This window comes from Hemitrygon akajei, chromosome 10 (assembly GCF_048418815.1).
Source record: "Hemitrygon akajei chromosome 10, sHemAka1.3, whole genome shotgun sequence".
In the NCBI taxonomy this organism is placed as follows: domain Eukaryota; kingdom Metazoa; phylum Chordata; class Chondrichthyes; order Myliobatiformes; family Dasyatidae; genus Hemitrygon; species Hemitrygon akajei.
The window spans coordinates 48,077,468-48,099,904 of record NC_133133.1 but is presented as its reverse complement, the minus strand read 5'-3'; the positions used below and the strand labels follow the sequence as shown (position 1 = coordinate 48,099,904).

The 22,437-nt window shown below is 41.6% G+C and overlaps 1 protein-coding gene across 1 annotated transcript in view; it reads right to left on the bottom strand.

Annotated features, from left to right (window-relative positions):
- Window positions 1-20,689, bottom strand: part of LOC140734355 (rho GTPase-activating protein 6-like) — a 278,830-nt gene extending 258,141 nt beyond the window's left edge. The window contains exon 1 of the mRNA XM_073058205.1: window positions 20,465-20,689. Coding sequence (XP_072914306.1) covers window positions 20,465-20,506 — 42 coding nt within the window. The 5' untranslated portion in view covers window positions 20,507-20,689. The remainder of the gene's footprint in view (window positions 1-20,464) is intronic.
- Window positions 20,690-22,437: the final 1,748 nt, after the last annotated feature.

Below are 22,437 nucleotides of genomic sequence, written 5' to 3'. Positions count from 1 at the left end.
TATTAGTTCATCATTATAAAAAAAACACAGAAATACAGAGAGCAAATATATAAGGCAGCTCTTTAAAACTATTATTGCAATGAGTTCTGCAAATAACAAAAATAAAGTTTTGAACTGTATCAGGGAGATGAAAAATAATGAAAAATCTCAGAATGACTCTATGTCCTTCTTCTGTCCTTGATTTTGTAGATCATATTTACATGAACTCTACTTTGTCTTGTCTTCTGTTGTCAACTTTAAATATCTAGGGACCATTCTAATAGTCTGTATACAAAATTCTGAAAATTGATTCTTCTCCAGTATTTATGAAATGTCAAGCAAAGATAGTATTTTCAAGTAAAAAAAAAACCCTGCTTAAACTGACACAGAGACTGGTACATTGAGCCAAAGCACAGACTAAATCACCTAACCTAACAAAGGAGTTTAAATGAATTGCCACAATAACTTGCCCTCATATTGCACATTTAATGCTGGCATTTGTTAGTGAAAAACGCTGAACAGCCAGAAGTTAACTTTAAGTGAAAAATGGTCTTAAAACTCACAAATGTGGTACTATTTGCCTAACAGTTATTGTTTTATCCAAATAAACATCTGTAAGCTACTTTTGTAATTGCCCATTAACTAAGCTTTCTGGAATTTTGCAGCTCAAAATAAAATCTCATTAAGTGTTATTTGAAAAGATTTAATAACCCAAGCAAGGTCTGTGAAAAAAAGAATAGTTTATACTTGAATTGTGCAAGCAATGGGTTTATAAGTTAAATGACCTTTCCTTGTACTTTCTTTCCTCCCATAATCTGGAGAGGGCTAAAATATTTTCTTAAGATCCAATCATGAGCAAACCATTAAGTGTTTGAAAACAAACCCATCAATCGATTAATTGCTCTGATTCATTTTAAATTAATATTATGGACAAAGGCTCAAGGAAACAATTACTGTGAAATTTTAATCTAGACAATCTCCTTTTATACTCACTGGACATACATGGAGGTATTACTCGCGTCTTATATTGTGCTCTGACCATACAAAATGAAGTTTCTTTAGACTGTTAGGTAATTAATTAAATTTTAGTGAGACTAAGTCAAGGCTGTCAAACTCATTGCAAAGCCATGAGGAGTCTGACTCCACTGTCAACAACTGTAACATGAAAAAAGCTCAACATGCCAATGCCAAATTTTTTCAAAGTGCTGCTGAGAAAGTTGCTTAAGCATTTTTGACTGAGTGAACAATTCTTTAAAATAGTGTCATGTAATGTTTAAGTACTTTCCTGGCAGCCAGCAGTTAGTGACTTTTAATGGTGTGTCTGCTTTTTTTGATGTCATCATAATGACATTTTTAATGAGTCTTATTAATAATATATGGAGAGCTATTGTGCACACAGCAGTTTTCAGTCCTCATTCAAACATTGTTTTATCAACTAATCATTAGAAATTACAGTTTTTAGTTTCAAAATAAATTAACTTGTGTTATTTAGAAATCAAACATTTAGTGAAGAATTCAAGTCACAAATTTGGCACGTGAGTGTAAATTATGATCATCTGAAGACAAGGGAACACTATTTACACCAGATTTGGAAGACGATTAGGTGAGAACAGAACTGTGGGCAATGAAAAAAAAACACCATTATGAACTATAAATTATAGGGGAAGTGAATTCTAGGTTAAATTTAAAAGAAAATATCTGAGGCAGGGCATGTCACTTTAATTCTTCACCCTAATCAAATCCTGACAACTCTATTTTACATTATTCCAAAGAAGCCCAACCCAAGCTCAAGGAACATATCATTTTCCATCCAGACACACCCATACCCTCAGGGCTCAGTATCAAATTCAACAATTTCATATAATCATCCTTTCCCATTAATGGTTTGTGGGGGAACTGGAGAATTCTAATGTAGATGTCTGCCTAGTACAATACAGGTTATCGTGGAATTCTGCTTACACTCCATTTTTAGGTTACATGTAGTACTGGTGGGTTGGGGAGGGTGGGGTGGGGCTGTCACCCACTTGCTATATTAAATTTATTTCTATCTCTGTAGACCCGGTTTGGTCTGCTGCGTGATTCAAACTGTTTCCATTTGTGATCCATACTTCTAACATTTGCAACTTTCTGCTTTTTATTTTGACCAATTCTCTTAAAATTCAGATGACAACTGAAATACTTTTCTCCCTCCACAGATGTCATCTGAAATATTTTTTTTATCCCAACATAATCCTTTTTTTTATCAGATACAGATTCTGACAGTTCAAACATTTTTTAAAGTACGCTCTCTTGTGTTCATCCTCTATTTATACCTTCCTCAGTAATGTCTCCTTTACCTTCTCTGGGGGTTTGCAGAGGCAACATAACTAGGTTAGGTTAAAGATACTTTTGGGTTGACCATGGGATTGAGGACCATGGAGAATTGGTTCAGAGAAGTTGAAGCTTGGCACAGATCAACCATAATCATAATGAATGACAGCACATCAATTTCTGATTTCAACACTACATATGATCTTAATAATTTAAAGATTCAAGTTCTCACTGGCTCAAAGTCATGCAGTGGATTTACATTTTGCATCCATTAACTGTCATATTTATTTGCCCAACGCTGGGAATAGTCATCAAACTAGAACATTTCACTGCTTATTCTGTGGGCTGTAGAGAAAAGCACACTGCTTGGTTTTGATTTTCCTCGACCTACTCAGTGTTTCTGGCTGTAATTGTGAACTTCCTGTTGGTTTTGTTGATTAGTGCTTTCCATTATTTAGAAGTATCGAGGACTGACTTCAATGTGACTCAGATTCTGCAAGGAGATATGAAGCTGTTCCTAATGAAACTACTGGCATTTCAGTATATTGGTGCTGCTGTATGCAGAATTTACCCAAAATACACAATGGGAGGGTGAGCTTGTTGGCCATCATCTATCACTTTCCGAATGCACTTTGACATTGGACTCCTCATGAAGCTCAGAGAAAACAATATGCCTGGAAAATATAATGTGAGCCTGCCTGAAAGACCTGCACAAGTTTAGTAGTGATGCAAGAATAGCTTATCTATTCATGTAAATGGATGGATTCCACAAAAGTTAGAATCACATAATGTACAATATTTTGAATTATTCGAGTTATGTTCAATATTGTAATTATTTTTAACAATTCTTAAGAGTTATAGTTTGTCTGAGATTAGAAAGGATCAGTTCTGATGAAGGCTATTGGAACAGAAATTTTAACTCTGTTTCTTTTTCCACATGTGCTGCCTGACTTGCTGAGTATTTCCAGCATTTTCCAGAACTTCGAAGAACCTTTTAATTCAAAATCAGAAAGTCAGAATCTCCATGAGGTTCTCTAATTAGCTACAGTAATTTAGCCAAGTATGAGCAAAGCCTCCATCTATTTCGAACACGTAGTCAGGGCTTTTGCCAATCTTCTAGTTTTTGCAGAAGATTGGATCACATTTCTATGCTAGAGTTCTCTCACTGTGCTGTTCCTGTTTTCTCTTGTAAAAAATTCTTATTTATGTTAATCAAAGGCATTTATATGTTTATTTCTACTGTTGTTTATCCACGCCTTTCCACTAATTTATCGTTTCATCTTTTGGAGGGAGTTGGTAGTTACTTGGAGCAGGAGACAAACACACGTGTGCCAGCTCCCCCTGCTGTCTAAACCATAGTTTTTGACCGACTGCTTGACCACAGCATGCACACCAGCGGAATCTATTTCTGTATCCACTGATGCATGTGTCAGCAGGAATCTTTAGACAATGACAGGGACTGAGTATCCTGGGTGATATATTAGTTTTCTATGTTCATTAATACACTGTTGGACAACATGCACTCTCTTTTTCAAAGTCCTTTGTGCCATGACTTGGGATAAATGATTTAGTTATTTATTCATTAGACAGTGGCAAAAGAGCTGTAAATTGTAAAGCCCTCCTGAGTTCTTAAACATTCAGCTCACTGGAAGAGAGGTATAGTCTATTTTAATGTCAATGTGTTTTGTATAGAATAGTATATTTGGATATGCCTTCACCTTCACTTACACATTCCTTGGCCTATTTTGTGCAATTGCCTATTGTATTGCATGACCATTACATTCACTACACCCCCTTTCCTCCCCATCACAACTCTTATACTATTTTATCACTGTGTATATTCCCGATCATATTTATCTGACTAAATGCCTTGGCTAAGGATACAAACTTGGCACATATCATCTACAAAAAAAAATTCAGCTATCCAGCGTCTGCAGTTTTGTTTTGATTTTCACAAATTGTTTGGGGAACATCTGAACACACATCAGCTTTTTAAAAGCTGGAATGCTACTGCTCCCTCGGGTCCAAAAAGTATTTCTTTTCATGATTTTTTTCAGAATATCTTCCATTTCCTAGCCTCTTCAGACCCTGATCCTTTCCCTCACAACAAAAACAATTAAACTGGCCACCATCTTTTAAACATGTCAAATTCATGCTTTCAGTGGGATCCTTGCGTGATTTTGCAATTAGGCTGCAATTAGGATGCTGACTCATCTGTTCATTCTCCAGAAGGAAAGAAATGGAAAGAGTGAAAAAGGAGAGGAATGGAGGAATAAAGCAAGGAATTGGCAGTAGAAAAACAAAAGGATGACTGCATGCAAAGGAAAGTAGCACTGAATATTGAGCAAAGGAGAGAAAGAGTGAGCAAAGTTCAAAAAGTCTGAAGTAAATATATGACCAATGTAAATATATGTCATTGTATACAACCGTGAGTCATTTGCTAATGAGCATTCACAGTAAGCACAAGAGACACAATAGAAATAAGACTCACCCAACAGGATGGACAAGCAACCAGTGTGCAAAAGACAACAAACTGTGCAAATACAAAAATAAAGAAAAATAAATAATAATAATAATAATAATAATAATAATAATAATAATAATAATAAATAAGCAATAAGTATCAAGAACATGAGATTAAGAGACCTTGAAAGTTGCGGGAACAGTTCAGTGATGGGGCCAGTGAAGTTCTCCCCTTTGGTTCAAGAGCCTGGTAGTTGATGGGTAATAACTGTTCCTGAACCTCGTAATGTGGGTCCTCAGGCTCCTGTACCACCTTCCTGACGGCAGCAGCAAGAAGGGAGCATGGCCTGGATGGTGGGGGTGCTTGATGACAGATGCTGCTTTCCTGTGACAGCGCTCCATGTAGATGTGCTCAGTGGTGGGGAGGGCTTTATCCGTAATATCCACTGCATCTTATAGGCATTTCTGATCAAGGGTTTTGATGTTCCATACCATGTTGTGATGCAACTAGTCAGGATACTCTCCACTGTGCATCAATAGAGGCTTGTCAATGTTTTACATGATATGCTGAATCTTTGCAAACTTTTAAGAAAGCAGGGGCACTGCATAATGGTATTTATGTGTTTGATCCAGGACAAATTCTCTAAAGTAATAACATTGAGGGATTTAAAGTTGCTGACCTTCTCCAGCTCTGATCCCCCGATGAGAACTGGCTCATGGACCTCTGCTTTCCTTCTCCAGAAGTCGATAATCAGCTCCTAGGTCTTGCTGTTGTTGTTGTGGCACCACTCTGCCAGATTTTCAGTCTCCCTCCTATATGCTGATTTGATTCAGACAATGACATTGTGGTCATCAGAACACTTGAATATGGCTCTGAAGCTGTGCTTAGCCACACAGTTATAAAGATCAAGCGAGTGGAACACACAGCCTTGTGGTACACCTGTGCTGATGGAGATTGGGGAGGAGATGTTGTTGCTAATCTGAACTGACTAGAGTCTACAAGTGAGGAAACATTGCAAATGGAGGCCTTGTGGCCTAGGTCTTGACGGTTATTGAAGGCGATTATAGTATTGAATGGGGTGGGGTAAAGGAAAGAATGAAGAAGGAAAGGAAGGAAAAAAAGCAAGCAAGGATAGGACCAGGATCTCTGCTTTAACTCAGACAAGTGCAAATTGATACAGTGTGGGAAGTTAAACCAGAGCAGAAGGCACAAGGTGAATGGCAGAGCCCTGGGGTGTGTTGGAGAACTCAGAGACCTGGGGATACAGGAACGTGGTTCCCTGAAAGTGGTGACACAGTTCGACAGGGTGGTGAAGGAGGCATATGGCGCACTTGCCACCAGCAGATAGTGCAACACGTACAACCATTGCAGCGTCACATTACAATTGTAATAGACATTGGTAAGACCACACTTGGAGTGTTGTTTCCATTTCTGTTCAACATGCTATGGGAAGGATGCAAACAGCTGCAAAACTATTCACAAGGATGTTGTTAAGACAGGAGGACTTGAGTTATTAGAAGGAATTGGATAAGCTGGCAATGCTTTTTCCTGGAGCTAGACAGTCTGAGGAGTGGCTTTATAAAATCATGAGGGTCATAGACAGGGTAGATAGTTACAGTCTTGTTCCCTAGGCACGCTCAGGGTGAAATGAAAGAGATTTAAAGGGGATTCAAGGAACAGGTTTTCCCACACAGAATGTGGGATGTATATGGAATTATATGGAGTGTATATGGAATGATTGCAATGCTTAAAGGACATTTTGACAGGTACATGGATAGGAAAGGCTTAGAGAGTAATGGGCCAAATTCAGGCAAGTGGAAATAACTCAGGGTTGGCATTGGAGAATAGGACTGAATAGCCTGTTTCCATGCTGTATAGAACTATGGCTCCTGGTCAAAGAATTACAGGAGATCAAAAGCTAGACTTGGCTAGTACAGCCACGCTCTGTTCATGTCCTTCAGAGCTTCATAAACATTCATGTCACGCAAATTCCCACAGTGTGACCATAATTGGAATTATTGGAGAGTTGGTTGTTTGGTGTCAGATTTGCCTGATCTCAGACACATACAAGCTATTGGAAAGAGATTAGAGATCCTGATCCTCTCAGTTCTTCTGCCAGAGATGAGAGCAGGGTGAGCAGGAAGAGAGCTGGGGAGGTGGGAGAGGGTAGATTGAAGGGGGATACCATGGGAGAAGGGCAAAGAGAAAGGATGAAGACAAAACGAACTGCTAGGGATGACAAAGGAAGAATGTGCAAGTCTAAATGAGAAAAAGAGGACACGGAGGAAAGGAAGGATAATAAGAAGGAAAAGATGGCTATGGGGAAGAAGAAAGAGAAGAAAAGGGACTAAATGGGAAATGGAAATAATGGACATAAGAATAGCATAGAATGTGAAGGAGCATGATAAAGTGGAGTGCAGGTGTATAATGAGCAAAAGACTGGTGGTGCAGTTGGTGATAAGATTTATATATTACAGAAGCAAGAGCAATAATCTTAAGGGGAGTGAAGGAATAATGAGAGAAAATGTAAGAGACAAGGGAGAAAGAAAGGAGAGAAGCTGAAATGGAGGCATTAAAAATAAAGTGACTAAAGGAAGACAGAGGAAGAAAAGGGAAGGAAAAGCTACAAGGATAAAATATGAAAAATGATCAATGAAGGTTAAGGAGTTAAGGGGCAAGAAGAGACAGAAAAGGAACCAAGACAATGAATGTGAGAGAGAGCACCTGAAAGAAAACAAGGAAAGTGTAACACTGGATGACAAAAATTCTGCTTCCTGATACTTCTGGGTGTATCTTAAGGATTTTGGATTACTGATCATGAAAATCACTATGAAATTCTCCTAACACACACCATTTTTTTAAAAACTGTCTGTATTTATTATTTCAATTCATAATTCAAGTCCATTAAAATGTTGCCCACAATGTAAGCAGAAAAGTTTTCTATCTTGTCCAGGCATGCCTGGGTTTGTTTAGGCAGGGAAGTGGGGGGGGAATCAAAAGCCATCATATTGAAAAAGAGAAGCAGTGATACAGTCTGAGATAGAGGAATTGTTCTGATATACTTGTACATGCACTCGTGAGCAGACAATTAAAGTTGGTGCACATGCCCCGTTGCTTTTATCTGAAATATCTGTCTCGAAACATGGCGGCAGTGGTAGTGCTCAGAAAATTGCTTTTTTCAACCGCAGCACCCGATTTTTTTCAGCTTGCAGTTGGCAGCATAATAATAGCGCAACTCTGAAATATCGGAGGGTGAGTGTAAGAGCAGAAAAATATCAACCGAGACGAGCAACCAGCCACAAATAGAGACGGGTGCGGTAGCGATGCCTGGAGGTGAGACAGGTGAATCTCAGCGGCACCCAGCACCCGCGGGCGACCCCGTGGTGGGGCCAGAAGTCCTTCCCCAGTCAGCGGCATTCACCCGCCGCCAGCCGTGACGGCCAACCGCAGACTGATAGACGGACGGAAGACGTGGCGGCAGATGTGGACTAACTACAGCGTCGTAGCAGAACTGCACAAACAAGGTCCAGCATTACTGACGGCATTTTTTTGGGCATACAATTGGACCGTCAGGACTTGAGATCTACAACACTTTTGTGTTCGCAGATGAGGCTGAAAGCCAAGACCTCACAAAGATTTTAGCTGCATTTGACAGATATGCTACTTATGAGAAAAATGAGAGATATAAACGGTACTTGTTCAACAAGCGGCAACAAGAACAAGGAGAGACCTTTGAATCATTTCTTGCTAGCTGTAGATCTCTTGCAAAGATATGTAATTTTTGTTGGTGTATGTCAGACAGTCTGCTGAGAGACAAGATCGTACTGGACATTAATGACTCTCAAACCAGAAACGTCTGTTACAAGACAGAAAACTAATGCTCAATATCTGCATTGACATCTGTAAAAACACAGAAATGGCTGAATCACAAGTACAAGCATTCAGTACAGCTGCAGATAGCAGGTCCGCTACTGTCCATGGGATTAAACCTCGCTCTAACAAGAAAGGTTCAAAGCATCCTGGACAGAAGGCTAGTGCCAGTGGTGAAGCCAGAGCAAAAGGCACCTTGAGCAGCCACAGAAGCAAAGTGAACCCTTGCGAATACTGTGGCATGGAACATGCAAGAGACAAGCAACAATGCTCAGCATACGGACAGGTGAGCAAGGCGTGTGGCATTCAAAATCACTCTGCAAAGGTATGCAAGCAGAAGCCCGTGCATGGGGTGGAAGCACAAAGCGATGACCAAACCGACAGTGACAGCAGCACCGAGTTCATCGACAATGTCGTACTGGTGGTTAACAGTTTGAAGACAAAGGATGACGTATTCACACAGACGCTCATCAATGGAAAACCAATAGACTTCCAAGTCGACAGCGGGGTGAGCATTAACATTTTACCCCGCAAATACTTGGAGGGAGTAGATCACACACTAAGACAATGCACAAAAAAGCTGATGACGTGGAACAAGACCACCATGGATGCAGAATGGATGTGCAGAGTGAAATCGCGTAACCCCTTGATGAACCGTAAGTATTCTGTCGAACTTGTCGTGGTCACTGATGATTTTACACCACTACTGGGAAGCAGGGCCAGCCAGCAAATGAAGCTGATTACGGTCAATGATGACATTTTTTGCAGGGTGCATGCATCTACACTCAAAGAAAAACAATACACACCAGAAGAACGCTATGCAGAGGTGTTCGATGTTGCACTCGGGGAGCTTCCGGGTGCAGATTGATGAGGAAGTTCAACCCACAGTGTTACCCCCATGACGTCTACCTCATGCTATGAAGCGGAAAGTGAAAGCTGAGCTTGATCAACTGGTAGACCGCTCGGTGATAGCTCCAGTCCATGAACCTGCAAGGTGGGTTAGCCAGCTAGTGGTCGCAGAGAAGAAGAACGGCAATCTTTGTATATGCATTGATCCTTGACATTGAACAAAGCGCTGAGGAGAGAGCACTACCCCATTCCGGTGATAGAGGACATTTTGCCAGATCTTGACCAGGCTAAGATTTTCAGTAAGCTTGATATGAGTTCTGCATTCTGACAAGTGAAATTGGACAGTGAATCAAGTGTGCAAACCACCTTCAACACACCTTTTGGATGGTATAGATGGCTCAGACTTCCATTTGGAATCAGTGTGTCATCACAGATCTTCCAGCGCAGACTGCATCAGGCGCTGGAAGGACTACCGGGAGTGATCTATGTCACAGTCAACATTCTGGTGTACGGAAAAGGGGAAACGCAGGGAAAGGCAATCGATGAGCATGATGTGAAACTTGAGCAGCTACTACAGCATTGTGCAGAGCAGCATATCAGGCTCAACAAGAACAAATCTGTCTTCAGAGCGACAGAGATACCTTTTTGGGACATCTCATCACAAGTGAGGGACATCAGCCTGATCCATGCTGACGTTCTCAACATGCCAACACCCACAGATGTGCAGGGAGTGCAGAGATTGATCGGATTTGTCAATTACCTGAGCCGTTTTCCACCAAGTCTCTCAGATACCCTTGAGCCAATAAGACAGCTGACAAAACCAGATGCAGCATGGGAGTGGTCAGCTGAGCAGCAAAACGCTCTCTCCAAGGTCAAGCAGATGGTATCCGAAGCACCGGTGTTAACTATTATTCTAAGGAAGAGCTAACCATCCAATGTGATGCCAGCAACAAAGGCCCAGGGGCAGCACTCGTCCAGAATGGGCATCCGATCACCTATGCAAGCAGAGCGCTAACAGACACAGAAACCTGTTACGCAGTGATCGAAAAGGAAATGCTCGCAATCGTTTTCACACTTGAGCGTTTTCATAAATACGCTTTTGGCCGCTTCACAAGAGTACTCTGCGATCACAAGCCGCTCGAAATGATAGTTAAGAAGCCGTTGGTGAAGGCGCCAGAGTGCCTACAGGGAATGCTTCTTCGCCTGCAGAGCAATGATTTCAACATCACCTACTGTAAACGAAAGCTCATGCACCTCGCGGATTCGCTATCGCGAGCAGTTAGCGGTACTCCAGGTCAGGAGAACAGTTTCGACGAAGTCAACCTGCTATCGCACCTGCCAATCCGCGATGAGCGTCTAGAGCAGGTTCGCATAGAAACAGCGAAAGATGACATACTACAGATGTTGAAACGCGCAATCATCAGCGGGTGGCCGAGCGACTGTGACGTGCTACCAGAGCAACTCACATCTTACTATAGCTACAGGGATGAGCTCGCAGTCCAAGACGGCTTAATCTTCAAAGGTGAGCATGTCATCATACCACGAAGTCTGCAAAAGCAAATGAAGGAAAGAATTCATTCATCACACTTGGGCATAGAAGGATGCTTTAGACGCGCACGCAAATGTTTTTTTCGTCTGGGCATGAGCAGCAACATCAAGCAATATACTTCTATGTGTGATGTTTGTCACAGATACGAAATGAATCAGCAGAAACTATCGCTTATGAGTCATGAGGTACCTGCTCGGCCATGGGAAAAGATAGGTACCAACCTACCGTAGATTCCGGATTTTAAGCCGCTACTTTTTTCCCACATTTTGAACAGCTTTGAACTCTGCGGCCTTTAATACGGAGCGGCTAATGCATTATTTTTTTTCATGCCGCCAAAAACATTTTGCCTCGTAACAGTAGACCAATGAAATTGATGAGTAGTTCACAGAGGTCCAATGAAATTGTACGATAAATCAAGCGCACTTTCACAATTAAATTATTGTAAATCAGTCATTTGTACTCACCCTCATCAACATGGAAAACACTCGAAGAAAAGCATTGTGCTGCCTTTATGGCAGTTATTTAGTTTATAATATTTTCGCTTAGTAATTCATTTGTTAGTTAAAGTTAGAACTGTTTTAACTATATTTGTTTTCTGTACTACATCGCGGGATGCTATGACGTCACACCCGGTTTCGCCGCATCTTGTGGGATACCGGTTTGCGATAAACGGGATGGCGGGGGGGAGCGGCGGAGCGAAAACGCTGCTTTTAAGTTAAAGGCGATCAATAACTTTTCCTGGTAGGCTGCAGTATATATATTTTTTACCAGTCATTAGGAGATATTGGAATGTTGTTCAGTAAAGAAGTATACACAACGTATATTTAAAAGTAGCCGCGTTACAGGCACGGTTCGAAAAAAAGCATTTGCAATATGTATTTGTTTATGTTACCATATGGATTTAATTAAAAGTTAAAAAAATCCTCACGTGTAATATCTTTCTGTGTAAATATCTCATATTACAACGTGGGACACCTGCGGCCGAAAATCCGGTGCGGCCTAAAATCCGGTGCGGCCTGTACAAGTAAAAAATTGATTTTATTTCTAAAATTAGAGCCAGCGGCTTTTAATCAGGTGCGCTCTGTAGTCCGGAATCTACGGTATTTACATTCGAAGGAAAAGAGTACCTCATCACTGTTGATTACTACAGCAATTTCTTTGAGGTAGATCTTCTTTGCGATACGACTAGCGCAGCTGTTATTCACAAATTGAAGGCTCGTTTTGCAAGATATGGTAGCCCAACACAAATGGTTAGTGATACTGGGCCACAATACACATCAGCAGAGTTTCACAGATTTGCATGAGAATGGGACTTTGAGCACTTGTGTAGCAGTCCCAGAAATAGCAAAGCAAATGGAAAAGCTGAATCAGCAGTTAAAATGGCTAAACGGATCCTCACAAAGAGCAACAAATCGCGAGCAGATCCCTACCTCGCAACACACCTTCGCAAAGGCTCAGTACGAGTCCTGCCCAGCATCTGTTGAATCGCCGCACACGCACGCTCCTGCCTACAACAGCGAGTTTACTGGAACCCAGAGTTGTACGCGAACACGAGCGTATGAAGCAACACGTCAGGCCAACAATTACAACAAATCAGCCAAAGATCTTTTCCCACTTAACGATGGGGATACCGTGCGCATGCAACCCCTGGTGCAAGGTAAAAAGAATTGGGAGAAAGCAATTGTGTGTCGGTGCCTTGATGAGCGTTCATATGTAGTTCAAACCCCTTCTGGGATCTACCGTTGTAATCGCATACATCTACGAAAGACGGCTGAGGAACCGCCTGATAAACTAATCACACATGAACAGGCAAAATCAGGTCAAACAACTGAGATCAATGACCACAGTGTGCCTACCGCATCAAATGCACACAGACAAACACTAGCAGAGACTAATGACACAACACAAACATTGAAACATGCAAATAACAAACAACAGGATTCGGACAAAACAGTGAAAACTCGTTCTGCCACACAGTGAAAAGGCCACAATATCTAGAAGACATTGTCCCACATTGAATAATTGCATGAACAATTGAACAGTAAGTCTGTGACACTATTTGGCATTTTAATGTCCTGTTTATACTCAAAGAAGGACCATGTCCTATTTGAGGTTGTGTAGTTTGTAGTTTGAAATTAAAGTTGGATTATAGTATGTTTTATATTTTGTATATATGTTCATACAAATGGAAATAATGAGTGGTATGTATTTGTGACAGGCATAAGAGACATAAGGCATGATTAATGAACACTTGAAAGTTAATTCCATGAAAATATACTGGAAAGCAGACTCCAGAGAAATTGAGTTTAATTGTTAATAATATTGCTCCTTTTCTTTGTTCTGAGAAAAAGGGGGATGTTCTGATATACTTGTACACGCACTCGTGAGCAGACGATTAAAGTTGGTGCACATCCGCCGTTGTTTTTATCTGAAATATCTGTGTCGAAACAGGAATCACATGATTAGAGGAGTGAGAGAGATTGAAAATCCCATGGAAACTAAAAATTATCAAACAGTTTGACAGTGGCTTTCACGATCTTTAGTCTATATAGTTGAAGTGGACTGATCTTGCGAACTCAAATCTAATTTACATTCATTGATAAAGCCCATGACTCCAAAAGGGAGTGCATTCTTAATGTAAGTGTGTATTATGAAAACAAATCATGCATAAAGATGTAACTTAAGAAAATATGAAAGGGTAATCCTAAATTATGTACGTTAAATTTAGCAGAAGGCCTGTACTCATTCATATGATCAGTGCTGGACTAAACTATGCAGTGCAGACCAAGTATAATAATCTTTAGCAGGTAAATTTCACTCCCCCCCCCCCCCACAAAATAAACACATTTCTTTTGCTGGAAACAGTTTTTCTGCTGTTTGAGCAGCAAATGATCAACTATGCCTGGTTGATCATTTGATGCCACTCGGCTAAATGATTCAATGTATTTAAATGATGCATTACTGCTGAGCCATTGAACTGTCTCAGAGCTACACAACAACAGAAGTCATAACACTGTATACCATCATTTGTATGGTGCTACTGGCTATTAGAGAGGGAAGTGTCCCATTTAATTCTGCCAATTAATAGGACTCACAGCAACAAAGATCTGAAATTCTTATATTTGATTTCTTCTAAACATTATCAACTTCTGGAAAATCAAAGCAGCTGTATGCACTGTCCTATCAGTTGACAATCTTACGATTGATATGTTTAGGTGGCCCTAAGCTAGTTCAGTAGCATTATTTCAAGCAGTATATCACTGGACAAAGCAGCGTCAGAGTTCCAGGCAGGGGTGGTCATTGCTTGCAGAAACAGCAGTCACTGCTTTCAATGGAAGGAAGTATGACAAGCTGAAGACGTGGGTTAAAGGCGATTCACAATGGGCCAGAAGCCACATGAGGAAACATTATTTTCCATCTAGTAATGACTTGAATGCTTTGCTTGAAAATGGAGAAGCATATTTGACAGTGATGAATGGTATTTGACAACAGTATTAAAAGGAGACTTGATAAAATGCTTGAAGGTAAATATCTTGCATGACTATTGGGAAAGAGCAAGATTAGGTAGATTATTGACTAACTCTAGCAGAGGGCAAGGCCATGTCCACTGGTTTGAATGTCTTTGTTCAAAGCAGTATCATTATAGGATACGGTAAAAAGTAATCATGCACTCCTTTCTCTTATTGGAGGGAGAAGAGAGTGAGAAGTACATGAATATACAGTACATACCATTTACACCTTCTATATCTAAAGTCTTGTATTAAACGGATGAGTTTGGTTGTTTGTTGTTTCGTATGTCAGGTGTTTTTCTCTTCACACTTCTAATTGTTTCTTGTCAAGTCGCTCCTCCAGCTCGTGACCACATCGATGGACCGTGGCGAAAGCCGTCTCAGATCTTGGGGAGAGGACATATTTGGACATGTTGCGGCACCACAGGGGCATGCTGGGGCTTGTCAAGCACCCCATTGGTGCAGTATTTGCTCTGTTTTGGCGTGTCAAATTCTGAGTCTATTTGCAGCTGTCCAGTTCTTTTTGGTAATTGTAGTAAAGCTCGGGAGAAGCAAGGTGGGGTCATTGATCAGATCTCCGCTAGTTGGTGCACTAGTTTTGGCTCTATTCAATGTGTTCATCATAGGAGTTGAAGTTTTTCAAGTTACAGAAAGGTTTTTGAGATTTGAGTCGGGAAGCTGGAGGAGCATTTTCTGTGCGTTTACGAACTGGAATGTTGTTGGGCATATTTTGGATAGGCTTATAGAATTTTGCAGAAGCTGCTCTTCTACAAATCTCTGAGGGTGCTATTCCATGCATTGGGAGCCATTGGACAGGTGTGGATTTTAGTGCCCCTGAGATTAATCTCATAGAAGTATGAAGCTGTGTGTTGATGATGTTTGTGTGAGCTCTTCTCTCCCAAATTGGGTACACAATATTTGGCGACTGAAAAACATAGTGCTAGGCTAGACGTTCACAGGACTGACAGGTTAGCACCCCATTTGGTTCCTGCTATCTTCCTGATCATGGCAATTGTGGATTTTAGGTTCTTTGCAACATTTTGAAGGTGGACCTTGTATGAGAGAGTTCGATCTATTGTGACTCCTAAGTACTTCGGGTGTGGATCATTGGATTGCTGTTGGTCATTTAGTCTGATGTTAAGTTTAAGTTTGATTAGTCACTTGTCAAGGTGAAATATGGAAGTTACTGTTTTGTTGACGTTGATATTTAGGCACCATTTTGAGAAGTAGTTGGATAGGGAGCCGATATCTTGGGTAGGGTTTTTTCAATGGATTTGATATTGTTTGATTGGAAGGCTATGGCCCAGTGATCAGTGTATCCAAATTTAGCAGATTTGGTTTCAGACAGGTCACTGAGGTGCAAATTAAACAAGTATGGAGTCAGAACTGACCCTTGGGGATTGCCATTGCATAATTTCATAATACGACTGGTGTCACTTCCTAGGCAGGTGAAAAAGAAATGGGTACCTATCATTCTGTGGAGGAGATGTAGGATCTTTCTAAATGGGATGAGTCAGGCTAGTTTTAACATTAAGCCATGGTTCCAAATGGCATTGTATGCAGTGGATAAATCAATAAAAATTGCTTGTTTTCTTTTTGATTTCAAAGCCTGATTCGATGTACAATATGAGTGCAAGGACTTGTTCAGGGGTATTGTGGAATTGTCTGAAGCCAGCTTGATAGGTCGGTATGCAAGGACCTATCAGAGGCAATATTCTGGATAAAATAATACACTCAATAAGTGTGTAGGGACAGCAGAGGAGAGAAATTGGGCAATAACTTGCTGGATCATCTGCAGGTTTTCCTAGTTTAGGTATTGACTTTCTTTGGCATGTTTCCAAGTGTTGGGATGAGTAAGAATAGGTAAACACTGCTGGCCAATTTAGCACAATGATGCTGTTTTGTAATTACACATTTGTTCCTGCTCTCTGAAGGCCGAGGGAAGTACACCCATGTACCTGATGAAGATTTCCCCTAAGGGAGTCTGATGCTTTGCTGGGTAGCTGGGTACTGGGAACCTGGCAAATCCTTACCTCAGCTTGTCCTCCATGACTCATGGGTCTGCTTTTGAATACACTGGGAGGAGTGATGTGGCTATTTTATATAGTCAGTGCTGTATGCTTGCAGGGGTATTGAGTGTGGCCATTGCTAAAAGCCCCTGATTAAAAGCCACTGCCCCATGTGTTCACAGATCACTTAGATCCTACCCTCTCTGTTATCACCTTCTGCAGGGTGTGAAGAACTTTAATGTCTCCCAACCGAGAGATTTTGTCATGTCCCTGGCCACTGACATTGCATCAGAGAGAAATCACTGAGCTGGGAAGATCTATGTTGCCAAGAAAACATAGATAGATAGATAGATAGATAGATAGATAGATACTTTATTCATCCCCATGGGGAAATTCAACATTTTTCCAATGTCCCATACACTTGTTGTAGCAAAACTAATTACATACAATACTTAGCTCAGTAAAAATATGATATGCATTTAAATCACTCTCTCAAAAAGCATTAATAATAGCTTTTAAAAAGTTCTTAAGTAGTTTACTTAAATACCTTAAATACAATCAACCCCGGCACTTTAACATATCTTACTCCTGGCGGTTGAATTGTAAAGCCTAATGGCATTGGGGAGTATTGACCTCTTCATCCTGTCTGAGGAGCATTGCATCGATAGCAACCTGTCGCTGAAACTGCTTCTCTGTCTCTGGATGGTGCATGAAGGAAATAGCCTCTTCAGTCGTCTTCAACAGGTGCCAGTCACCAGCAATGACCCACTACTAGCTTTTATGTCTGACGTACAACCCTGAGCCGCATATGTCATCTGCGATCAGCTGTACTGCTCACTCAGCTCTCTCAGAAGCAGTCATCACAGGTGGGAAGTCAATCCTTTGCTGTTAGAGCACCGGCAGGGGGTGGGCACTTGCTGTTAGAGCACCGGCAGGGGGTGGGCACTTGCTGTTAGAGCACCGGCAGAGGGTGGGCACTTGCTGTTAGAGCACCGGCAGGGGGTGGGTACTTGCTGTTAGAGCACCGGCAGAGGGTGGGCACTTGCTGTTAGAGCACCGGCAGGGGGTGGGTACTTGCTGTTAGAGCACTGGCAGGGGGTGGGCACTTGCTGCTAGAGCTCCAGCAGGGGGTGGGCACTTGCTGTTAGAGCACCGGCAGAGGGTGGGCACTTGCTGTTAGAGCACCGGCAGGGGGTGGGCACTTGCTGTTAGAGCACCGGCAGGGGGTGGGCACGCTGTTAGATCACCGGCAGGGGGTGGGTACTTCCTGTTAGAGCACCGGCAGGGGGTGGGCACTTGCTGTTAGAGCACCGGCAGGGGGTGGGCACGCTGTTAGATCACCGGCAGGGGGTGGGCACGCTGTTAGATCACCGGCAGGGGGTGGGTACTTCCTGTTAGAGCACCGGCAGGGGGTGGGTACTTGCTGTTAGAGCACCGGCAGAGGGTGGGCACTTGCTGCTAGAGCACCGGCAGGGGGTGGGTACTTCCTGTTAGAGCACCGGCAGGGGGTGGGCACTTGCTGTTAGAGCACCGGCAGGGGGTGGGCACGCTGTTAGATCACCGGCAGGGGGTGGGCACGCTGTTAGAGCACCGGCAGGGGGTGGGCACGCTGTTAGATCACCGGCAGGGGGTGGGTACTTCCTGTTAGAGCACCGGCAGGGGGTGGGTACTTCCTGTTAGAGCACCGGCAGGGGGTGGGCACTTGCTGTTAGAGCACCGGCAGGGGGTGGGCACTTGCTGTTAGAGCTCCAGCAGGGGGTGGGCACTTGCTGTTAGAGCACCGGCAGGGGGTGGGCACTTGCTGTTAGAGCACCGGCAGGGGGTGGGCACTTGCTGCTAGAGCACCGGCAGAGGGTGGGCACTTGCTGTTAGAGCACTGGCAGAGGGTGGGAACTTGCTGTTATAGCACCGGCAGGGGGTGGGCACTTGCTGTTAGAGCACTGTTACGGATCTCTCTTTATATGATGCCATCATGCCTGACTTTAGGACTGAGTTCTTGACCAATCTCACTCCGCGAATGCATCTCGAGCATGAGGTGATGTACTAGTGTAATCAATCTGTTATCTTGAACTGGTTTAGCCTTAGTCATAGTCTCAGGAATGGCATTCAGATAATCGTCAGCACTGTCTTCTTCATGGGCCTCGAGCCTATCTCCTTCAATTTCATTCAGTTGCTTCCAAATGGGTAAAAATTATTTGTTCAGGTGAATGGCAGTAAATGCTGTGCAATGTGATGGTTGTGACAGTTGAATAGTCTGCAATGTGAAACTTACTAATCTGTTATGTGTGTGAATGTCAGATGAAGAACAGGGCTGCTTAGTATAAATAATGAGGGACAGCTGGTCAGAGATTGAGGAACTTTTGAGCAGAATCTTGGCTCCTGGCACAGTTAAATGTATTTGGAAATGCAAATACTGTTGCAGATCATTGATGTCTTTCAACTTCTTGTGACTCTCTTTCCAGGTTCTCTGCTTAACACTCCTTAGCTTTCTCCTACATTGCATTTTATTTCTTCTTCCATTTAAAGGTGATGAGCCAACCTTAACTTGCTCAGAGTTATCTTGAATAGTACAATCCAGGTCTTAAACCGTAACCAAATTTTTTTCCAGATGTGATGTTCCTACTCCAAGCTATCTCTGAAATTTCTCAGATGGTAATTTGATGCTGTAATAGCTACAAATGTATGATCAGGATCAGAAATTGTTGCATAAATAAATTTACTAGATAAGCTCAATATTTAGCATGTTAAAGACTTCACCTAAGGGCCACAGTTACTTTAATAAAAGGAAAGTAAATCACAGGATTTCCCTGATAAGCCTTAAGGCTGAATTTTGAATGGGTCTTTGTGAATAAAGTAACTTCTTCTCCCAATCAAATTGTTCCTCACATCCTGAACACAAAATACCCTGAAGCCAATAAACAATAGTAAAAAGTTTTTTAAATAGATTTAATCAAATGTTTAAAAATCAACGAAGTGAAAATATGAATTTCACTTTAGCCAGTTATTTTGAGCTCATGAATTTCAAGAGATTCACCCGCAATACTGTTTTTTTTGGGATAAATGATGATGGTGAGAAAGCATCCATGAAATTCATAATCACCTGATATCTGGGGAGTAGCAAGAGGATAATTGATTTTGCACATTTGTGAGAGATCATTGATGAAACTGTGCATAATTCCCCGAGACTGTTGGTGTGCTGTAAATAGCCTTGCAAATTAAGCTCCTTGTAAAAAAATGCCATCTATACAAGTCTCCAGAAAACTTTTCACCAACTACCCGAATATTGAATTAAAGCATTAAACTAGAGTCTCAAGCACATTGAAAGCACATGCTTATCTGGATTACCTCTGTATAAAAACAAATCTGTAGGCCTATTACTGACATTATCTACTTGCAAACATTTGTTCTATTATCTGAGTACTTCCAATAATCCTCATCTGACACTGTCACCAAGACTGTGTCACAGACAAAACTGCCGTAGAGTGTTGATTCAATTCTCAGCAAAATGGTCAAGCCTTTAGTTTGAATTATGTGTAAAATAAGCGTATGTCTGGAAAAATAGTTGAATATGCAAAAGTTGCCTTTGGGGTTAGTTCCTAAAATTTTCACTGGATCTCTAGATTTCCACAGCCGTTAACCTTTACCCAGAAAAAGCCTGTTCTGCCTTCTCTCTCTCTGATCTGACATTATATTGCTCATCAAATAAATCCAATATTTTAGCCTTTGCCATTTTCTGATCCTGTTACTTTATTTCAGAAGAACCCATCATCAAAAACACACATCATATTTCAAACAAACAGAATGGAAAAGGCTGCATTGACTCAATCAGAGCTATTACTTCAGCAGCCTACAGAGCATAAGACTGAAGTGTATGAAACTAACATTTAACACCAATTCTAAAAGAAAGTAAACATTTTTGACTCACCATGTAACACAATAAATTGCCAAAAAATGCAGAATTGTCCATGCTTCTGTTCACAAAGGCAGGAAACAGCAAGAATTTTCCCTTGTAAACACCAGAAAGCTATCGTGCCAGATAAATATGGCAATTCAAGGTAAGAAAACAACCAAGAGAGTTTTATCTCTGCCTCCACTTCATCTTTTCCTGCTGCCGTTGTATTTTGGACAGGGTGGCACCATTCAGCTTCTGTTGCCTTGGTGTTTGGTGTCAGTCTGGACTGCTTCTCACACTCACCACAGGAGGCAGAGAGTTAACAGAGCACAAAGCAAATCCTTCTGGAAAGCAAATTCCTAGGACAAAATGAAGAACTGTATGTTGCAGGCATGCTGGGGAGAATTGGAGGTATGCAGCTTAATAGTCAGACTGAGAAATCATCAGAGGCTGGGAATAGCAGTTATTAACTTTCCAGAGCTCGTCTTTATTAAATAATCCAAGAAGCTGAGATCCTAGTGATTGTCCAAGGGTTTGAACTTTTCATAACCCACCAGAATCAACATGAATGGAAGCGTTATCTATTTGCATTTGCATTTTCCCAATTGCAATTAACATATAATCTGCCATTTAAAATCTGATTGATAACCCAATTTGATATATTGTTTTCTTCACCATAAAATAGAAAAGAAAATACCTTGTGATATCAGTAACTACTAACTATTTAGTTGATGCATTAACTGCTATTTTTGTGTGAAACTGAATATTGGGCATTAGTAGGATATTCAACAACAGAAGCTTCACATTTAACAAACAAGAGAAAATCTGCAGATGCTGGAAATTCGAGCAAAACACATAAAATGCTGGAGGAACTCAGCAGGTCAGGTTGCATCTGTGGAAAAGAGCACAGTCCGACGTTTTGGGCCAAAACCCTTCAGCAGTACTGGGAAAAAAGCTGAAGAGTAGATTTGAAAGGAGAAGAAGGGGAGAGAAAAACACCAGGTGACGTGAAGCTTAGAGGGGGACGAATGAAGCAAAGGAAGTTGATTGGTGAAAGAGACAGAAGGCCATGGAAGAAAGAAAAGGTGAGGGGTGGGAGCACAAGAGGAAGGTGACGGACAGGCAATGAGATAACATGAGAGAGGGACAAGAGGATGGGAAATGGTGAAGGGGAATGGGTGGAGGCATTACTGGAAGTTGGAGAAATTGATGTTCATGCCATCAGGTTGGAGGCTACCCAAATGGAAAATAAGGTGTTGTTCCTTCAAGCTAAGTGTGGCCTTATCATGACAGTGGAGGAGGCAATGGATGGACATATCAGAATGGGAATGTGAAGTTGAATTAAAATGGGTGGCCACTGGCAGATCCTACTTGTTCTGGCGGATGGAGCATAGATGTTCGGCAAAGCAATCTCCCAATCCACGTCAGACAGAGCATAGATGCTCGGCGAAGCAATCACAATTAAGCCTGGTTTGACTGATTTCTGACAGTTGTTTTCTTCAGCTAACACTAGGTGCTGAAACTCCTGTTAGAATCAAATAAACAAACACTAGGAAGGCATTGCATTAGAAACTATCCAGTTTCTGTAGGATCTAAGTTGTGGAATAGTGGAAAACAGGTGTAGATGCAGAACAGTCCAAAGTTCCTTCCGGCCACTGGACTACTTTTGAAGAGTAGCTACCGTTGTACCGTATATAGCCATTTAAACTATTCTAGAGAGCAAAGGGTTTCTCTGTATTGGTTGCAATATTCACTTCCTGCTCTTTCTCAGATAGCAGCTTGAGATCTATTAGATTCCCTTGAGAAAGCATGCTTTTGTTTCCATGCCTGCATGACTAATAATGCAGCATTTCTGGGTGTGTAAAGGGAACTCACCACCTTTCGTGCAAATGACAGTAAAATTGCTATCCTAGTGAAATTCAGGTTGACAATTTTTTTTCAATGACCATATAATTCAGTATTCCTGTGGTCTCTGCTGAGTTGCCAGTCACCTTAGACTTTCACAA